The 18403-nt window shown below is 44.4% G+C and overlaps 1 protein-coding gene across 7 annotated transcripts in view; it reads right to left on the bottom strand.

Moving 5' to 3' along the window:
• LOC130355433 (cytosolic beta-glucosidase-like) overlaps positions 1-18403 on the bottom strand; it is a 135703-nt gene that overhangs the window by 34925 nt on the left and 82375 nt on the right. For all 7 annotated transcript variants that reach the window (XR_008888522.1, XM_056555585.1, XM_056555591.1 and 4 more), the window contains exon 5: positions 5235-5358. Coding sequence is in view for 6 of the 7 variants with exons in the window: in XM_056555585.1 (XP_056411560.1) it covers positions 5235-5358 (124 nt within the window). In the remaining variant the exon portion in view is untranslated. The remainder of the gene's footprint in view (positions 1-5234; positions 5359-18403) is intronic.

The following is an 18403-nucleotide window of genomic DNA, read 5'->3' as shown; positions in this document are numbered from 1 at the left end:
GCTGAGGTTAGCCCATGAGACCCCCCTGGCAGGACATTTGGGAGTGGCCAAGACAAAGTCCAGGTTGGCACACAATTTCTATTGGCCAGGTATGGGTACTGCTGTTGCAAATTACTGTAGATCCTGTCATGTCTGCCAAAGGGTGGGTAAGTCCGGGGATGTAACTCGTGTTCCCCTAGTGCTCCTACCAGTCATATCTGTACCTTTTGAACGAGTGGCAGTGGATATTGTGGGCCCTCTGGCTATACCCAGCAGCACAGGGAAACAATTTATTCTTACTGTTGTAGATTATGCAACCAGATACCCTGAGGCTGTTGCCTTATCCTCCGCCCGAGCAGATAAGGTGGCAGATGCTCTGATCAGTATTTTCTGCAGGGTAGGGTTCCTCAGAGAAATGCTCACTGATCAGGGCACCCAGTTCATGTCCAATCTCATGCAAAGTCTCTGTAAGAAGGTGAATGTACAGCACTTGGTAGCAAGCCCATACCACCCCCAAACAAATGGTTTTTGTGAGAGGTTCAATGGGACCTTGAAACAAATGCTAAAAACCTTTGTAGAATCAGAGGGCAGGGATTGGGAAAAGTATTTACCCCATCTGTTATTCGCTTACAGGGAGATACCCCAAGAGTCTACAGGTTTCTCCCCTTTGAATTACTGTATGGTCGCAAAGTGCGGGGACCCCTAGATTTAGTAAGAGGGGAATGAGAAGGGGGCTACATGCCCCTGAGATTTCTGTGGTGGAGTATGTTCTGAGATTAAGGGACAGGATGCAGACATTGACTGGGCTGGTACATGACAACCTCACAGCAGCACAGTCCAGGCAGAAGTACTGGTATGATCGCAATGCAAGGGACCAGGTCTATGAAGTGGGACAGAAGGTAATGGTTCTGAACCCCACCAGGCAGAATAAGTTGCAGGCCACCTGGGCGGGTCCCTTCCCCATTCTGCAGCGCCTAGAACCCACCACATATGTAGTTGCTCTTGATGAGAAAGGTCAGAGGCAGAGACAGCACCACATTAATATGCTAAAGGCATACTATGACCCTGAGGAGGTGGTACTCGGTGTATGTAGTGCACCAGAGGAAGGGCTGAGTAGTGATCCCTTACTTGATCTAGTGGAGGAAGCTAAGAGCCAGGGATCCCTTCAAGATGTGGAGATCAATCCACAGCTCTCAGAGGAAAGAAAGAGGCAGCTAAGTCAGTTACTAGGCCGCTTCAGTGCCACCTTTACTCGGAAGCCAGGGCGAACTACTCTAGCCACCCATCATGTTGATATGGGGGACCAGCTAAAGTTAAGACAGGTAGCCTACCGGGTATCCCCAGAGGTAAAGTCCCATATACACAAGGAGATTGAGGACATGTTGAAGTTAGGGGTAATTAAGAAGTCAAAAAGCCCTTGGGCCTCCCCAGTAGTTCTGGTGCCTAAAACAGACAAATCTACTAGGTTCTGTGTGGATTACAGAAGCTTAAATGCTGTGACTACCTTTGATGCTTACCCTATGCCCAGAATAGATGAACTACTTGATCAGCTAGCAGGTTCCCAATATGTGACTATCATGGATTTAAGCCGAGGGTACTGGCAGATCCCTATGACCCCAGAGGCCCAGGAGCGGTCAACCTTTATCACTCCCTTTGGGTTGTTTGAGTGCTGTGTCATGCCTTTTGGGATGAAAAATGCCCCAGCCACTTTCCAACAACTGGTTGATCAGCTGCTAGAGGGCCACAGGAAATATGCCGTGGCCTACTTAGATGATATTGCCATATTCAGCAAGACCTGCAAGGAGCACCTGAGTCACATAGGCAAGGTGGTAAAGCAAATAGCTGAGGCAGGGCTTATCATAAAACCAGAAAAGTGTCAAGTTGGCATGACAGAAGTGCAGTATCTGGGGCATAGAGTAGGAGGAGGGTCCCTACGCCCTGAGCCCAGTAAGGTGGAGTCTATTATGGCCTGGCCAATTCCTAAGACCAAAAAGCAGGTCATGTCCTTTTTGGGGACCGCAGGGTATTATCGTAGATTTGTCCCAGATTATAGTAAGATAGCAAAACCTCTCACAGACTTGACAAAAAAGAAGGTGTCCAAGCAAATTAGCTGGACTGAGGATTGTGATAAGTGCTTCATTGCCCTCAAGACTGCACTGTCCAACTCTCCGGTCCTCTAGGCCCCAGATTTCAGTAGGATGTTTGTGGTACAAACAGATGCTTCCAATTTTGGTCTGGGGGCTGTTCTTAGCCAAGTAAACTCCAATGGAGAAGAGCACCCCATTCTCTACCTGAGTAGGAAACTATTGCCTAGGGAAGTGGCCTATGCGGTCATAGAGAAGGAATGTCTAGCTGTGGTATGGGCTTTGCAAAAATTACAGCCATACCTGTATGGCAGTGATTTTACTGTCATAACTGATCACAACACTCTACATTGGTTGGACAGAGTGTCAGGTAACAATGGCAAACTGCTTCGCTGGAGTCTTATCCTCCAGCAATATAATTTCACTGTCCAACACAAAAAAGGAAGCCTGCATCAAAATGCAGATGGATTATCGCGTCAGGGGGAAATAGATGGTTAATGGAAACAGATCTATCAGCCTGGAAGGGAAAGATCTCTCTGTCACCATCTTAAGGGGGAGGTGTCAGGCCCAAGGCCTGATTATTAAAATCCTATATGTGTATTATAATTATAACTGTGTGATGTATTATCCAAGCCATGGGTGAGAGGTCATTCAGACTGTGTTTTGTGTATTGCATTTTATTGGTGGTCTGGCTGTTTGTATCTCCTTTGAAGTCATGCACTCTGGTCTCATCATATAATCAAGAGATAAGGGTTCAGGAAGAGAGAAGACCCAGAGGGGAGGGGGGAATGGAGTCTCCCTCCCAAGAGAGCAGATATGATATTTAAACAATGCTAGACTAAAAGTTGTGTGTTAAATGCTGTGCAACAAGCTGACAAGACCATCCTAAGAACAGCACTCTCACTGACAAGGACTGCTATATCATCGTGCTGTAAGAACTTCATCTTTTGTTTCTGAACTTGTCTTGCAAAACTCTTTTATATATTGCTATACGTGTATGTCATTTGTTCCTGTATTTTTATATATTTAGCACTGTGATACCTTTTATCAGATTAAATGTTTTATTAATCAGCTCTGGTCTTTGATCTCTAAATATATGAGCTCACCTTTCTGAAGGCAGCTCTGGTAAAACACGTTTATCTAAGGGTTAATTTGGTGACTTGCTGGGACTAGTAGTGGATACCCAGAGGTCTGGCGGCTTTAACCCTTGCACAATCACACTCTCTCTAGCGTTGTAGCTGGACCAATAGGGTGTGATCGTGACACCACCCCCTCAATACGAGTCTATGGGAGGGGGCATGGCGGTCTTCATGCCCCTGCCATAGACTTACATTAGGGGGCGGGCATTGATGTCAAGAGGGGCGGAGCCATGATGTCATGCTGTTCCGTCCCCTGTATCGCCCGTCATTACACACAGAGCGCGGTGACGCAGCGGCAATCCCGTGGGTCCCCAGTAGCGGGACCGCGGCGATCTGACAAATGATAGGGGATAAGATGCTAGGGGCGGAGTACCCCTTTAAAGATTAAAAAGTGGCAATGAGTGTGCACAACAGTTACATACTTTATATGGTTGAAAAAAGACGAGAGTCCCTCGAGTTCAGTCTAAAACCCTACTGTGTTAAACTGGAGGAAGGCAAAAAACCCACAAGAGGCTGATGCCAATTCCTCTATAACAGAGGAAGAATTCCTTCCTGACTCCAATATGGCAATAAGAATAGTTACCTGTATCAACATTCTATCCCCATAAATTTAGTATCTTACAGTAAAGAATTTCTGTCTGTGATGATGGTGAAACCTTCTTTCCTCTAGATGCAGAAGATGCCCTCTTATGGTTATCAGTCTAGGTATAAAACATCACTAAAAAGAAGATCTTTGTACTGATCATTTATATATGTGTGCATTATGATCAAATCTCCCCTAAGACATCTCTTCTCAAAACTAAATAACCCCAAGCTTCATAAGCTGTCTTGGTCCTGTAATCCTCCCATTCCATTAATAAACCTTGTCACCCTTCTTTGCACCCTCTGCAGTTTAGCCATGTCCTTCTTATATACAGGTGCCTAAAATTAAACACAATACTCCATATGTGCTCTGACAAATTTTTTATACAGAGGCAAAACTATGTTCTTGTCACAAGCCTCTATGCCTCTCTTGATACATGACTTTGTTAGCTTTGGCAGCTGCTGGCTGGCACTGATCACTAAAGTTCCATTTACTGTCCACCAGTAGCCCCAAATCCTAGCTAATCTGGGTGAGATATAAGGCATAATATTACCTACAGAGCTCAATTATACCATAGCAATGGTATATCCTCTGCATGTACCAAAACTAGGGATCGACCGATTATCGGTTTGGCCGATATTATCGGCTGATATTCACAATTTTGGACATTATCGGTATCGGTAATTACCTTTCCGATATGCCAATAATGCCCACACCGCCGCTGCCCCATTGCCTCCCCCATCCTCTGGCCACATATCGCCACTGCCCCATCACCTCCCCCATCCCTGGTGTTATAATTACCTGTTCCTGGGGTCCACAATACTTCTGGCTCCGGCGGCGTCCTGCACTGTTGCGGTGGGCTGCTCAATGACGAGTGACGTCCTCAACGAGATGTCACCGTCAGTGCGCACAGTGACAGTTCAGGACGCCGCCGGAGCCAGAAGTATCGCGGACCCCAGGAACAGGTAATTATAACACCAGGGATGGGGGAGGCAATGGGGCAGCGGTGGTGGTGGTTGGACTCCGGAGGACCCCAGGACAGGCAGGGGGAGAGAAGCGGGCGGCGGCGGTCTCTGGCCCCGCAAAAGCCGTTGCAATTCATTGAGAAATTCGGGAGAAATAGCCGATAACTTATACTGGAATATCGGTATAAGTTATCGGCTGGAAAGGTCACAGATTATCGCTATCGGCCCTAAAAAATCTATATCGGTGGATCCCTAACCAAAAGTACAACATTGTTTTCTGCTTTATGTAACTACCACTCTAATGTCATTTATCTCCTTCGTGAATGGTTTTGATGAGAGCGATTCCAGTCTGTATGCTAAAATTACCAAGTCTTCTGGCATACCACTTACAATTTACACAATATACAATTCCTCCTCATCAGTTATTATGTTACGCTGTGGGGTGATGCATAAATGTACAGCAAACTATGAAAAAAATAATTACCTTTTAAAACTTCTGCCAAAGTTTCTTGAAAATATCCCCATCTGTGCGTGTCCTGAAGAACTGGAGGGTCACTCTGAGCAAATCCATTCTCAGTGATGTAGATGTTTGGGTCACCAAATGTGTCCTAGAAAAATACAAACCATGAATTGCCATAGCACTGATTTAATTTAATGGCCATAAATTATAAATGAAGAATATAACAACTGTAAACTATTAACTCAGACCCTGCAGATTTTGTTGTGGAATTGCTGCTGCAGACTTTGTTGCATACTGGGACCAGCCTTCAATGTGCAAAGCTGGCTATTTGCAATAGAGGATAATAGAATGGGTATTTAGGACTGCACCGTGAATCCGGGTAGGTGATACCTTGTTGTAATCCAATTCACCCGCACTATAACCCTGTGTATTGGGTTTAGTGCAAATGATCTGGATGTAATTTTCCCTTTAACCACAAAGAAAAATAATTCAGCTTCAGTGTTGTCATAGGGACGTTCTCTGTTGATTAAAATCCCTATCCAAATTAATAAGAACTTTATAATCATGCATCCAGAGATGTGAATTCTCCAATGGCACAATAACCTTGATACTGGCTCATCTGAGGTCCGATTATCACCCAGAATAGTCGTGAACTTAGAACAGTAATGCTAAGACAATACTGTCAGGGACACAATCAAAAGTCGTCAACAGGATAGTAGTAAGGATGTGACAGGTTGGGGGGCAAAATGTGAGCAATATGTCTAGGATGTGGTCCAGGGTGAAAAGCTAGGCGTCTGTCAACAAGTAAAGGGTGGACTTAACAGGAGAAACAGGAGTGAGATCAGCAACATGGCCGAGGTCAGGAGCAAGAACAAGCAGTATTAAACAACAATGCACAGGAACAGAAACTATAGAGTGGGGTCTTTTTACATAGTGGTGGTGCCACATGTCATCTTCTGGGATCAGTTGACTTGGTAACAGTACACTGCTGTGAAGCGAGATCAGGAGCACTCGAGCCTGAACCGGCAGGGCAACACCGGAAGCCAAGAGGAGGATAAGTAGCTACCTCAGCAATATAGAATATTTATTATTTTTAAACCATCCCCACCCTGAAGCTAATATTTCCTCCTGGACAACCCCTTTAACAGCTTTTAATGTAGGGACCACATGGGGATTCAAAAGTTCAAAAGTCTTTTTATCATCATATTTGCCAGCAATTAAATAATAGTAACCACTCATACTCATAATGATTTTTTTTACCATTTCTATCTAATAGAAATCAAGGTACAGATATGCTTTGTATGTGTAAACACTGGCGTGAATTGTGATATGTATGTACAAGTGATCTGAATGGCGACCTGTTTTTTTTTTTTGTTTAGTTTTTTATTTGCACCAAATAAAGCATAGTACAACCAGTAAAGATGCAGCAGTAACAATAAGAAAGAGAAAATTAAATAAAAACCTAACTTACCTTGAGCAGCCAGCCAACTCATTTGCCTAGGAAATCTTAAGAATACCTAGAGTATCTTTAAATTATTCAAGACAGTATCACTCAGTGGGGGAGATTTATCAAAGGATTTAGACTGGTTTTTCCTGTTTAAATTTGTCGCACTGAAAGTCGCAGTCTAAATATGTGTGACTTTTCTGCGACTTTTGCTGTAGAGGATTTTAAGAACATGATGAATGCAAGTCTATTTTAGACGGAAATGCATTGGAAAATGCATTGGTGCTGAATTTATCAAGTGCGACTTTTGTGCGACAAGTCGCATCTGCCCAAAATACGCTGAAATGTCAGACCATGTTGGAGCAGGTCTAAATGCAGTTTAAGCTGTAGACCCTGAAGTCTGAACACAGAATTTATTAAGGGCTGTGAGACCTTTGATAAATTAGGAGCACAATAGACAGGAGACTACCACATACGCTGGTCTATAAGCATACCCAGAATAGACTAGATTAGTAAATGTCCCCCAGTGTGTTTAACTTAAACCATAAGTGTGTCCTGTTCGGATCCCAGATAAAGCTTTCTCTACAAATTCTCTCCACGTAGAAAAATAGCATTTTGGTGGACTTCATAGAAGATTGCAAAGCATCTAGCATGTTCAAAAATGTTTGACAATATCTAATACTTCCGTAAGTGAGGGGACAGTAGGTTGTAACCAAAGACAGAGAATACACTTGGTCTATGCTAACAGCGCCAAATGCACCCCCTTCATCGCCATCACTCCCCTCCAGTCATTCTCTCCCAAAAAAAAAAAAAGAAAAAAAAAAAGGAGAACATAATGAAGAATAAATCTCAAGGGGGTTATTGGAACTACAATATGAATGAAAGTAGTTGCTATCTGTCACACCCACCCGACTTGGAGACACGATCAAAGATCATAAAGAAGGTCTGTTCTTGGTAAATCACACACAGAGCAAGAGTGTAGATAGTGAGCCAGGGCATCTCTATATGAAAAATTAAAAGGGAAAACCGTCTTATGCTAAATTCTGTGACCTTTGATGAAGACCTACGTGGTCAATTACTTGAATACTTAAGGCAGTGTAACGGGTCACGGCAGGTGGTGGATCCTCTGGGCCTGTGTGAATGATGACGTGAGTCATGCCAGGGAGCGGAGTCTAAGGTGCCGCTGGTTTTCACCAGAGCCCGCCGCAAAGAAGGAGGGTCTTGCTGAGGCAGGTGGCACCCAGGTCCCTAACCCTGGTACAACTCCCCCACACAGGTGCCTGGGGGGTGGCGTGGCACAGAAGGAGACTGGCAGGTGGTGGCAAGATGGCAGTAGGTCAGGGCAGGTAACACAGGTGCAGGGTAAGTAAAGTAGCAAGGAACAGGTACACAGTAACAGAGACACAGGACTTTCACAATGGCAATAGACAACCAAAGATCCGGCAGGGAAACAAGGGAGGAGCTGATATTTAAGGACCAGGGTGCAGGTGTAGACACTTCAGAGAGTTCCCCACTACATGTGACCTGGGGGTTTTGGAATGGGCAAAGGCTGTAAGGGACTTGCAGGCTTCTGTCGTGGAGTCTTCCTTCTTCTAAGGTGACCAACTGGCAAAGAACAATGTCCCCAATTCAAGACTTTATGTCTGAGTTTAACAGGCACAGAAGATATCTCAGGGGGAACAAGACAGTGATCTTGGCAATATTGCCCCCAACAAGTGATTTCACCAGATTTCCAGTCAAGTTGTGGAGAATGACGTTGAAGCCAAGGAAGACCAAGCAGAAGCTCCGAAGTACAATGTGGTAGCACATAGAACTTAATTTTTTCCTTATGCAAATTTCCTACTTGCATGACGAGGGGTTCCATGCAAAATTGCACCTTACAGTTCAGATTTTGTCCATTAACAGAAGAGATGTAGAAAGGCTTGGCAAGACGAGACTGGAAGACTGTGTTTATGGGCCTGGGAGGCACCTATGAAGTTACCAGCGGAACCGTACCAGCAGAGTCCAAAAGAGCAGAAGCAATGAAAAACGTCTTGGCAGAGGAAATTACTTGAACCGGGGTGGTCAAGCGAGGAGAGGTAATATTAACATCTAGGGAAGCCACTCCTACTTGTTCAAGTTGAGAGCGTTCTCCCGGACCCAGAGAATGTACAGAACAGTCTTTGAGAAAGTTCTCCGGACTGGCACAAAATAGGCACAAATTCTCATTGCGTCAATGGGATTTTTCCTGCTGCATTAAGTGAAAACGGTCCACTTCCCTAGCCTCTTCGAAAGAGGCAAAGGTGGATGTTGGAACAGGGGGGCCAGACGAGGTAAACACCATGTTCAGGCAGGTTCTTTTTCCAAAAGAATTTCCTCCTGCTTCTTGGAAAAACGCACATTTATTCTAAATGGATAAGTTTGTTCAGGTTAGCCAGAGAATCTCTGGCAGCTAGAGCATCCTTGATTCTAGAGGAAAGTCCTTTTTTAAAGGTAGCACATAAGGCCTCGCCGTTCCAAGAAAGTTCAGAGGCAAGAGTGCAGAACTGAACCGCATAGTCGCCAACGGAGGAGTTCCCTTGGCAGAGTTTGAGAAGAGCCGTCTCGGCAGAGGAGGCTCGCGCGGGTTCTTCAAATGCATTGCGGAATTCTGCAATGAAGGCTGACAGGTTCAAGGAGACCGGATCTCTACGATCCCAAAAGCCAAAGCTTTTCCAGACAGTAGACTGAACACAAACACCACTTTAGCATGCTCCGTCGGGAACAGATCTGCCATAAGTTCAAGATGGATAGAACACTGTGTCACAAAGCCTCTACACTGCTTGGGATCTCCGTCATACTTTGAAGGCAATAACAAATGAAGCTTGGTCCCAGAGGAAGCTGCAGACACAGGAGGATGCTCAGGAACAGGTGGCTGCTGCTGTTGTTGCTGCTGAGCGGCAAGGAGCTGTTGCACCATGGCTGAAAGTTGATTCAGTTGTTTCGCCTGACAGGCTAACTGCTGAGACTGCTGAGCCACGATGGTGGAAAGATCCGAGACATCTGGCAAAGGCACCCCAGCGGGATCCATTGCCGGATCTTACTGTAACAGGTCACGGCAGGTGGTGGGTCCTTTGGGCCTGTGTGAATGATGACGTGAGCTGTGCCAGGGAGTGGAGTCTAAGGTGCCGCTGGTTTTCACCAGAGCCCGCTGCAAAGCGGGATGGTCTTGCTGCGGCAGGCAGCACCCAGGTCGCTACCCCTGGCACGACTCATCCACACAGGTGGCTGGGGGGTGGCGTGGCACAGAAGGAGACTGGGAGGACGGGGCAAGATGGCAGTAGGTCAGGGCAGGTAACAGGTGCAGGGTAGGTAAGGTAGCAAGGAACATGTACACAGTAATAGAGACACAAGACTTTCACAATGGCAACAGACAACCAAAGATCCGGAAGGAAACAAGGGAGGAGCTGATATTTAAGGACCAGGGAGCAGGTGTAGACACTTGATTAAATGAGCACTGACGCACGCGCCCAAGGAGGTGGGGGAACGCGCGCCGGGAGCTGAGAGGACACGGAGAGATGGATGATGAGGAAGGGGAGTGACGGGCTGGGATTCGCATGCAGGCGTGTCCTGCGATGCGAATCCCAGGCCTGTCGGCAGCGGGGACATGAGCAGAGAGTGCTCACGGCTGGCGTGTCTGGCCGGAGCACAGATGTTACAGGCAGTGATTCCTACCGGGGTTCCGCGGAACCTAGGGGTTTCGTTGAGAACTGCCATGGGTTCCATGGCCTCCAGCAGGCAATGACATTTTTTTTTAAATCTCCCGCCCCGGCCTGCACGGCTGTGATTCAATTGCGCACACAGCGTCCCCCTCCCCCCTGCAGCGCTGTGAGTGAGTCACAGGCACGCAGGCCGGGAAGGGGAAAACTGCAATGGGGATGGTGCACCGGCCTCCTGATCATCTCCCCACCCCCAGACCAGCTTCCCGGCCCCCGGATTCTTCCCAGCCCCCACAGAAGGACATTGAAAAACAGCTCAGCTTAATTAAGGTACTGCACCCTCTCTACTCTGTTACCTCGTCCTCCCCCCTTTGTCACCCCTGTTGTCCCTTTTCACCCTTGTCCACTTTCCTGTCATCCATGTCCACCTACAAAAAATCTAAATAGACAAATCACCTGGTCCAGATGGCATTCACCCCCGTGTTCTAAAGGAACTAAGTAATGTAATAGACAGACCCCTAATATTCAGGGACTCTATAGTGACAGGGACTGTTTCCCAGGACTGGCACATGGCAAATGTGGTGCCAATATTTAAAAAGGGATCAAAAGGTGACCCCGGGAATTATAGACCTGTTAGTTTCACCTCCGTTGTATGTAAATTGTTTGAGGGTTTTTGAAGAGATTCTATTTTGGAACATCTTGATAAAAATAAATGTATGACTCCATATCATCATGGCTTTATGAGGGATTGGTCCTGTCAAACTAACCTGATCAGCTTTTATGAGAAGGTGAGCTCTACACTGGACCTGGGGAAATCGCTGGATGTCGTATATCTAGATTTTTCCAAAGCATTTGATACGGTTCCACATAAAAGGTTGGTGCATAAAATGAGAGGGATTGGGCTGGGGGAGAATGTGTGTAAGTGGGTAAGTAACTGTCTCGGTGATAGGAAACAGAGGGTGGTTATTAATGGTACTTATTCTGATTGGGTGACTGTTACTAGTGGGATACCACAGGGGTCAGTCTTGGGTCCTGTTCTATTTAATATATTTATTAATGACCTTGTAGAAGGGTTGAATAGTAAAGTAGCAATCTTTGCAGATGATACTAAACACTATAGAGGACAGTGCACTGTTACAAATGGATCTGGATAGGTTGGAAGTTTAGGCTGGGAAGTGCCAGATGAGGTTCAACACTGATAAATGTAAGGTAATGCACATGGGGAAGAAAAATCCGGGCTGGGATTATGTATTAAATGGGAGAACACTTGGGACGACTGACATGGAAAAGGACTTGGGCATCTTAGTTAATGGTAAATTTAGCTGTAGAGACCAGTGTCGGGCAGCTGCTGCCAAGGCAAATAAAATCATGGGGGGCATCAATAAGGGCATAGATGCCCATGACAAGGAAATAATTCTACCACTGTATAAATCCCTAGTCAGACCACACATAGAATACTGTGTACAGTACTGGGCACCAGTGTACAAGAAAGATATAGCAGAGCTGGAGAGGGTTCAAAGACGGGCAACCAGGGTACTATGGGGAATGGGAGGACTACAGTACCCAGAAAGATTATCAGAATTAGGGTTATTTAGTTTAGAAAAAAGAAGGCTTAGGGACGACCTTATAACTATGTATAAATGTATCAGGGGACAGTCCAGAGATCTCTCCCATGATCTATTCATACCCAGGACTGTATCTATAACAAGGGGGCATCCTCTATGTCTGGAGGAAAGAAGGTTTCTACACCAGCACAGATGGGGGTTCTTTACTGTAAGAGCAGTGAGACTATGGGACTCTCTCTCTGAGGAGGTGGTCATGGTGAACTCTGTAAAAGAGTTAAAAAAAGGGGCTGGATGCATTTTTGGAGAGTAATAACATTGCTGGTAATGTATACTAGATTTATAGGGACAGAAAGTTGATCCAGGGATTTATTCTGACTGCCATATTTTTTTACCTCTAGTATGAGGGTTTTTTGCCTTCCTCTGGATCAATTCAACTCAATAGGGACTTATTAGGGTTATAGGTTGAACTTGATGGACTCTGGTCTTTTTTCAACCTTATGAACTATGTTATTATGTTACACTTTGTTCGCCCCGTTCATCCATGTTCACCACCCCTCTGACCACACCCCAGTCTACCCCCTATCACCAATGTCCAACCCCCACTATTCACCCCTCTGTCCCTTTGTCACCCCTGTGCAACCCTCTGTTACAACCTTGTCACTCCTGTCCACCCCTCTTTAACCCCCCACGTCCCTTGTCATGTACACTCTTCTACACCCATCTGTCACCCATGTACACCCCACTGTCACACATGTACACTTCCTCTACACCCCAACACCCCATTTTTACCCATGTACACCCCTTTGTCACCCCTTATGCCTCCCTGTAACCTATGTACACTCTTCTACAACCATCTGTCACCAATGTACACCCCTTTGTCACATCCTACACCCCCCCCTGTCACCCATGTACACTCTTCTATAACCATCCATCACCCATGTTTTGCAGGTTTAATGGTGAAGAATTGTGGCTGACGAAATAGTAATGATGACCCAGGACGAGACAGAGAAGAGAAGGGAACGGCGCTGATTTTAGAAGACATCACTTGTGAGTTGCTGTATAAAGCAGCACAGTAATCTACATACCAGGTATTGTGCACACTGCATTGGGGCTGTTTCCCTTTCTTTATTATTATTTTTTTATGTCGGTTGGGGTTCCCTGCAAAGAAAAATATATATTTCTGAGGGGTTCCCCGAGCCAAAAAAAAGGTTGGGAAACACTGAATTAAGGAAATGTAGAACTGTGAGCATAACTGAAGAATTTTGCTTTGACCTGACAAGGTTTATCAGGTGACTGCTGCTGCTGCTGCTTGCGTATGACATATGTTTTAGAGAAGGGAGTTCCCAATCTGTGAGCAGGATAGGGGATAAATGTCTGATCGTGGTGGTGGTGGTGGTGGTGGGGGGGGGGGGGGGGGGAGTCCTGGCTCGGCCCTGGCTCGAGTTTTTTTACCCAGCACGTCAGCTGGCGGAAACATGCCCCTTCCACACAGCGTTCACTTTTCTCCACCTCTCCCATAGAGATGAATAGAGGCGTGTTTCCACCAGCTGATGTGCTGGGTGCAAAAAATCATTTCCTTGAGCAGAGTCTGGGCCAAGCCAGGTCCCAGCGGTCAGACCCCCACAATCAGACATTTAGAGATTTCTTACCACTGGACATCTTTAAAGGAGAAGTCCCATGTAGAAAAAGTATTGTGTTTTAAATGCAGAAGCAAAAGTTATATCACTTTGTAAATCACTGACTTTACCCATCTGGTATATAAAACCTGTTTTTCTAGCTTCTTTGTTCAGAGAGGAAGTTCAGCAGCTCCCTGTTCTGATGACTTGCGACCCCCCATTGAGCTGCATTATGCTGGGGGCCGTGATGTCACAATTTCCCATAGTTCTGCAGCTTTGCCAGCTCTGTGCACGGCAAGGGAACCTCCCATGTGCAGCTTCAGCCAATCATAGAAGCCCCAGTGAGCTGAGCACGTGTCTTCATCTCCTCGGCAGGGAAGCATCTGACAGCCAGCTCAGTGTTTATAAGAGCAAGAACGATGTCCCAATGTCCTGAGAAGAAGCAGAGGGGGAGGGGAGATCCCTGCTTTCCCCTGCACTGATTACAATCTGACAGCAGGTCAGTCTGAAAGAACGATGTCCTGAGAATAGAAGCAGGGGGAGGGGAAACACTGAGCCTGCTGTTAGGAAAGTGATCAGTGTCTAGGTCAGTGTATCCCAACCAGGGTGCCTTCAGCTGTTGCAAAACTAAAACTCCCAGGCATGCTGGGAGTTGTAGTTTCACAACAGCTGGAGGCACCCTGGTTAGGAAGCACTGGTCTAGGCTGGGCTACTTCTATGATGAACTGAAAGGCATTATGGGAGACAGGAAGTCAGGGACCTCCATTTACCAGGAAGTACCGATCTTTCAGAGGGGATTGCAGGAGAAGGGAGAGGGTGAGATACATGAGGAGCAGATTGTCAGAATGGTGAGCTGATGCACTTTCACATGATATAAAAAAAAATTGTGACTTGGTCCATGATACTTCTTCTTTAAATCTCATTCTAAATTCAACACGCATTGTTCCAGCTCTGAGATTTGGGTGCTCTGCAAGGAGACACCATGTTGGAGCTGTGTCTGAATGGTATTTACTATAGATGACAGTAAGGCAATCAGATCTGGAGCCAATTTGCGAGCTACCTCTATGGCTATTGATTTGCAGGATATCTGGAGCCCCTCCGCAGAAGAGGCTCATCATCCACTGACTGCGAGAGAGAGCCTGGCAGAGCAATCACAGACTAAGTTGACACTGTTTCTCTTAAAAGGAAGCATGCGCTGAGAGGAGAGGCTGTTCACCGCCATCTTAGAGACCACTTCCTCCTGCGCACCAGTTCTTTGAGGCAGTGGAGAAGATGAACACTGCTTCACAGACTTCTGGAAGTACCTCTTCATGTGAGGCGCAGCTTCAGGAAGGTGATACACTAATCACCAGCCTTGGTTTGCAGGCTATACATTGGAAAGATGCTTTTCACAGGAGGATGTGTCCAGAGCCATGACTGCGCCACAACTGGAAGTCAGCAATCTGTTATGTCCTCTCATAAATCTATTTTAGAAGTTGAAAAAATAACTAAATGTATGTGTTTCTGATAGATCTCATTTGAGTCTTATTACAGCATTCAATCCTTATTTTTTACTTTTTAAATAAAAAAAAGATATATTTTTCCATATATTTAGTATCAGACGTGTATTACTATAAAACGTATCTCTTGTACTATACATCTAAATATGCCTTTTCAGCTGAATAATAGTTGTCCATCTCCTGTAACCTATTAAAACTATTTCTTACATAAGATGCCCATCCGGCCTACTTTCCTTGTATAAAATGCCAGTATATCAGGTTAGATCAATAGATGTCTTTTAGCTCCCATGCATGCCAATTATAAGAGTTCATTTTAAGATATGAATCATAAAACTGTGACAATTATTAGTAATATATGTTATTTTACAAGTGGAGATGTTGAATATTACGCCTTTAGAGTGCCTTAAATAGCCTCCACTATTGATGTTCAGCTTATAAACCTGTAATTTTCTGGACAGCCTTAGGTCTATGTTGTAAATGGAGCATTCTTTTCTTTCTTCGTAGCATCCTCTAGAAATAGCGTTTTTACATTAGGAGTAACAATCTTCTATAACAATAAAGTCTTGATCATTAGGAGCAATACATAGAAAAGCATCGTTAACAATCCTGAAGTAGAGTCCTTATCTGTTGATGCTAGAAGCCATAGTAGATGGGCTCACAAGTTAAATTCCATATTTTATAATTATTTTGTGCTGTTATGTGTAAGGCCACTTTACCCAAGATGTGGCAATATATCAGTAATTGTAAGAAGAAGCTGGTCGTTCTTAGTCATTACAGTCATCTTTCCCATTGAGTGTATAAGTTGATACCTCTTTGAATAATTAAATTTATAATACATGCAGAGCCTTTCTATGTGCTTCATATCTACAATATGACTCCTGCTTATCTAAGGGATTAGCCAACTCTACGGGCCGAAGAACCAGCAACAACACAATAAAGGTATTAGCTTTCCATACAGTAGGGTACCATCAAAGCTCTACCCCCCCCCCCCCCCTAAAAACATCTGACCATAGTAGGCGATCCCTGGAAATTGGCTTCTGGGGCGGGATTCCCACTTTAAGAAAAGGAATCCATTACAATACATTTAGCCATATTTCAATACATTCAGCCTTGTATAAGCAAAAACAAACATAAAGGCCATATACATGGAACTGTGAAGGCACACAATGGCCCTCATTTACTAAGAGTGGAGTGTAGGTTTCTTTGTGGGTTTTAATTCCCTACATTTTTTTCCATGGTATTTACTACGGTTTCCCTACATTTTCCTTTTTCCCTACACTTTGCTTTTTTTTTTTTTTTTTTTTTACACATTCTCTGATCTGTAGGGTTTTCCTCAGCTCTAATCCACCACATTTTATGTGGAAACCTTAGTAAATATGTCGGGTTTTTGTGAAAATGTCAGGAACACGCCCCTTTTCTGAGACCACGCCCCCTTTTCTCGGTGGCCACGCCCCTTTTGGGGTTTTCTTAGCAAAACGGAGAGTTAGTCGGGTTTTTTCAATTCTGGCGCAAAATCTGTCTCAGACAGAATTTCTGGCGCAATGCGACAGATTCTGGCGCACAACCCGACAAAACATGTCGGGTTTGCAATAGTAAATGAGAGCCAATGTGGCCAATAGCTCATATATGGAATCATTCACCAGATCCTTCATGGGACCATGGCACCAGCAACATGCCAGGCTAAGCTGGCAGATCAATTTATTTATTTATTTTAGATCACAATAATCTTGCACAGTTTGGCAGATCATCAGAAGAATGTGTCTGTCACATCAAAACCAAGGTTAAAAAAATGCACGTAGGCCATTTTGTCAAACCAATATCTTAGTTCTATGGCCAGCAAAAACTCACATAATTGTACAGAATTTGATACAAAAAAAAAAAAAAAGAGCTGTTAAAGGATAAATATATCAGACCAGGAGTGCTATATTAGTTTCACAAACGCACATCCAAGATCTGTTTGAACGACTCAATAACATAATTCTGCAATAATCACTCCCTCCATCTCTTGTGACTGGTTCACCCAATGCGTTTCTATTGCCTCATTCAGCGACGTCATCAGGGGAGTATTTAAAACAGTAGGAGTTACTAAAAGACTGCCAGGGTCCGTTAACCCCTACAGCAGACATACATCAGACAGTTATAGTATATCACTGGGTTTATGCAATACTATCAGGTAAGCTCTTAACCCCTTAAGGACCAGGCCATTTTACACCTTAAGGATCAGAGCGTTTTTTGCAAATCTGACCACTGTCACTTTAAGGAACACAACATAACATAAATTCACTGGTGTGGTGGATGTAACAATGACATTGGCTAACCCTCAAAACTGATGTAAAATTGAGACATTAGTCAGTAAATCCTTATATGAAGGACATACCTGAGCCCGCACACCAACGCCAAGGTTTCTCAAGTGATGCGGGACCTAACCTAAATCTGCCTGTGCATGATAAGCAAGAAAACAGGGGCAGATGCGCAATTACAAAAGCTTTTGGTCCGACTTACAGTCTGCTCCCAGTATATACTGGCTAATGTCTCAATTTTACATCAGTTTTGAGGGTTAGCCAATGTCATTGTTACATCCACCACACCAGTGCATTTATGTTATGTTGTGTTTCTGTACTTCTTTATGTTCACATCCACACACCCATTCATCGGGTAAGGATGATATATGTTGGTCCTTGTGGTCGGTTGCAGACATTCTCCATTGTATGAATTTTTTGCTGGGGATTGCCCATAGCAACGGAACACAAGTGCAGGACTTGCTATTCCCTATAAATGCACATCAGCATTTGGGCTCGAGGACTTCCTGACATTTTAGACCACATTCTTGTTGTGTTTGCACTGTCACTTTAAACATTAATAACTCTGGAATGCTTTTACTTTTCATTCTGATTCCGAGATTGTTTTTTCGTGACATATTCTACTTTAACATAGTGGTAAAATTTATGGTAACTTGCATCCATTCTTGGTGAAAAATCCCCAAATTTGATGAAAAAAAATTAACATTTTGCATTTTTCTAACTTTGAAGCACTCTGCTTGTAAGGAAACTGGATATTCAAAATAAATGTTTTTTTGGTTCACATATACAATATGTCTACTTTATGTTTGCATCATAAAATTTATGAGTTTTTACTTTTGGAAGACACCAGAGGGCTTCAAAGTTCAGCATCAATTTTGACATTTTTCACAAAAGTTTCAAACTCACTATTTTTCAGTGACCAGTTCAGTTTTGAAGTGGATTTGAAGGGTCTTCATCTTAGAAATGCCCCACAAATGACCCCATTATAAAAACTGCACCCCCCAAAGTATTCAAAATGACATTCAGTAAGTGTTTTATCCCTTTAGGTGTTTCACAGGAATAGCAGCAAAGTGAAGGAGAAAATTCAAAAGC

Source organism: Hyla sarda, chromosome 1 (assembly GCF_029499605.1).
Source record: "Hyla sarda isolate aHylSar1 chromosome 1, aHylSar1.hap1, whole genome shotgun sequence".
NCBI lineage: Eukaryota > Metazoa > Chordata > Amphibia > Anura > Hylidae > Hyla > Hyla sarda.
This window is presented reverse-complemented; position numbering and strand designations above follow the sequence as displayed.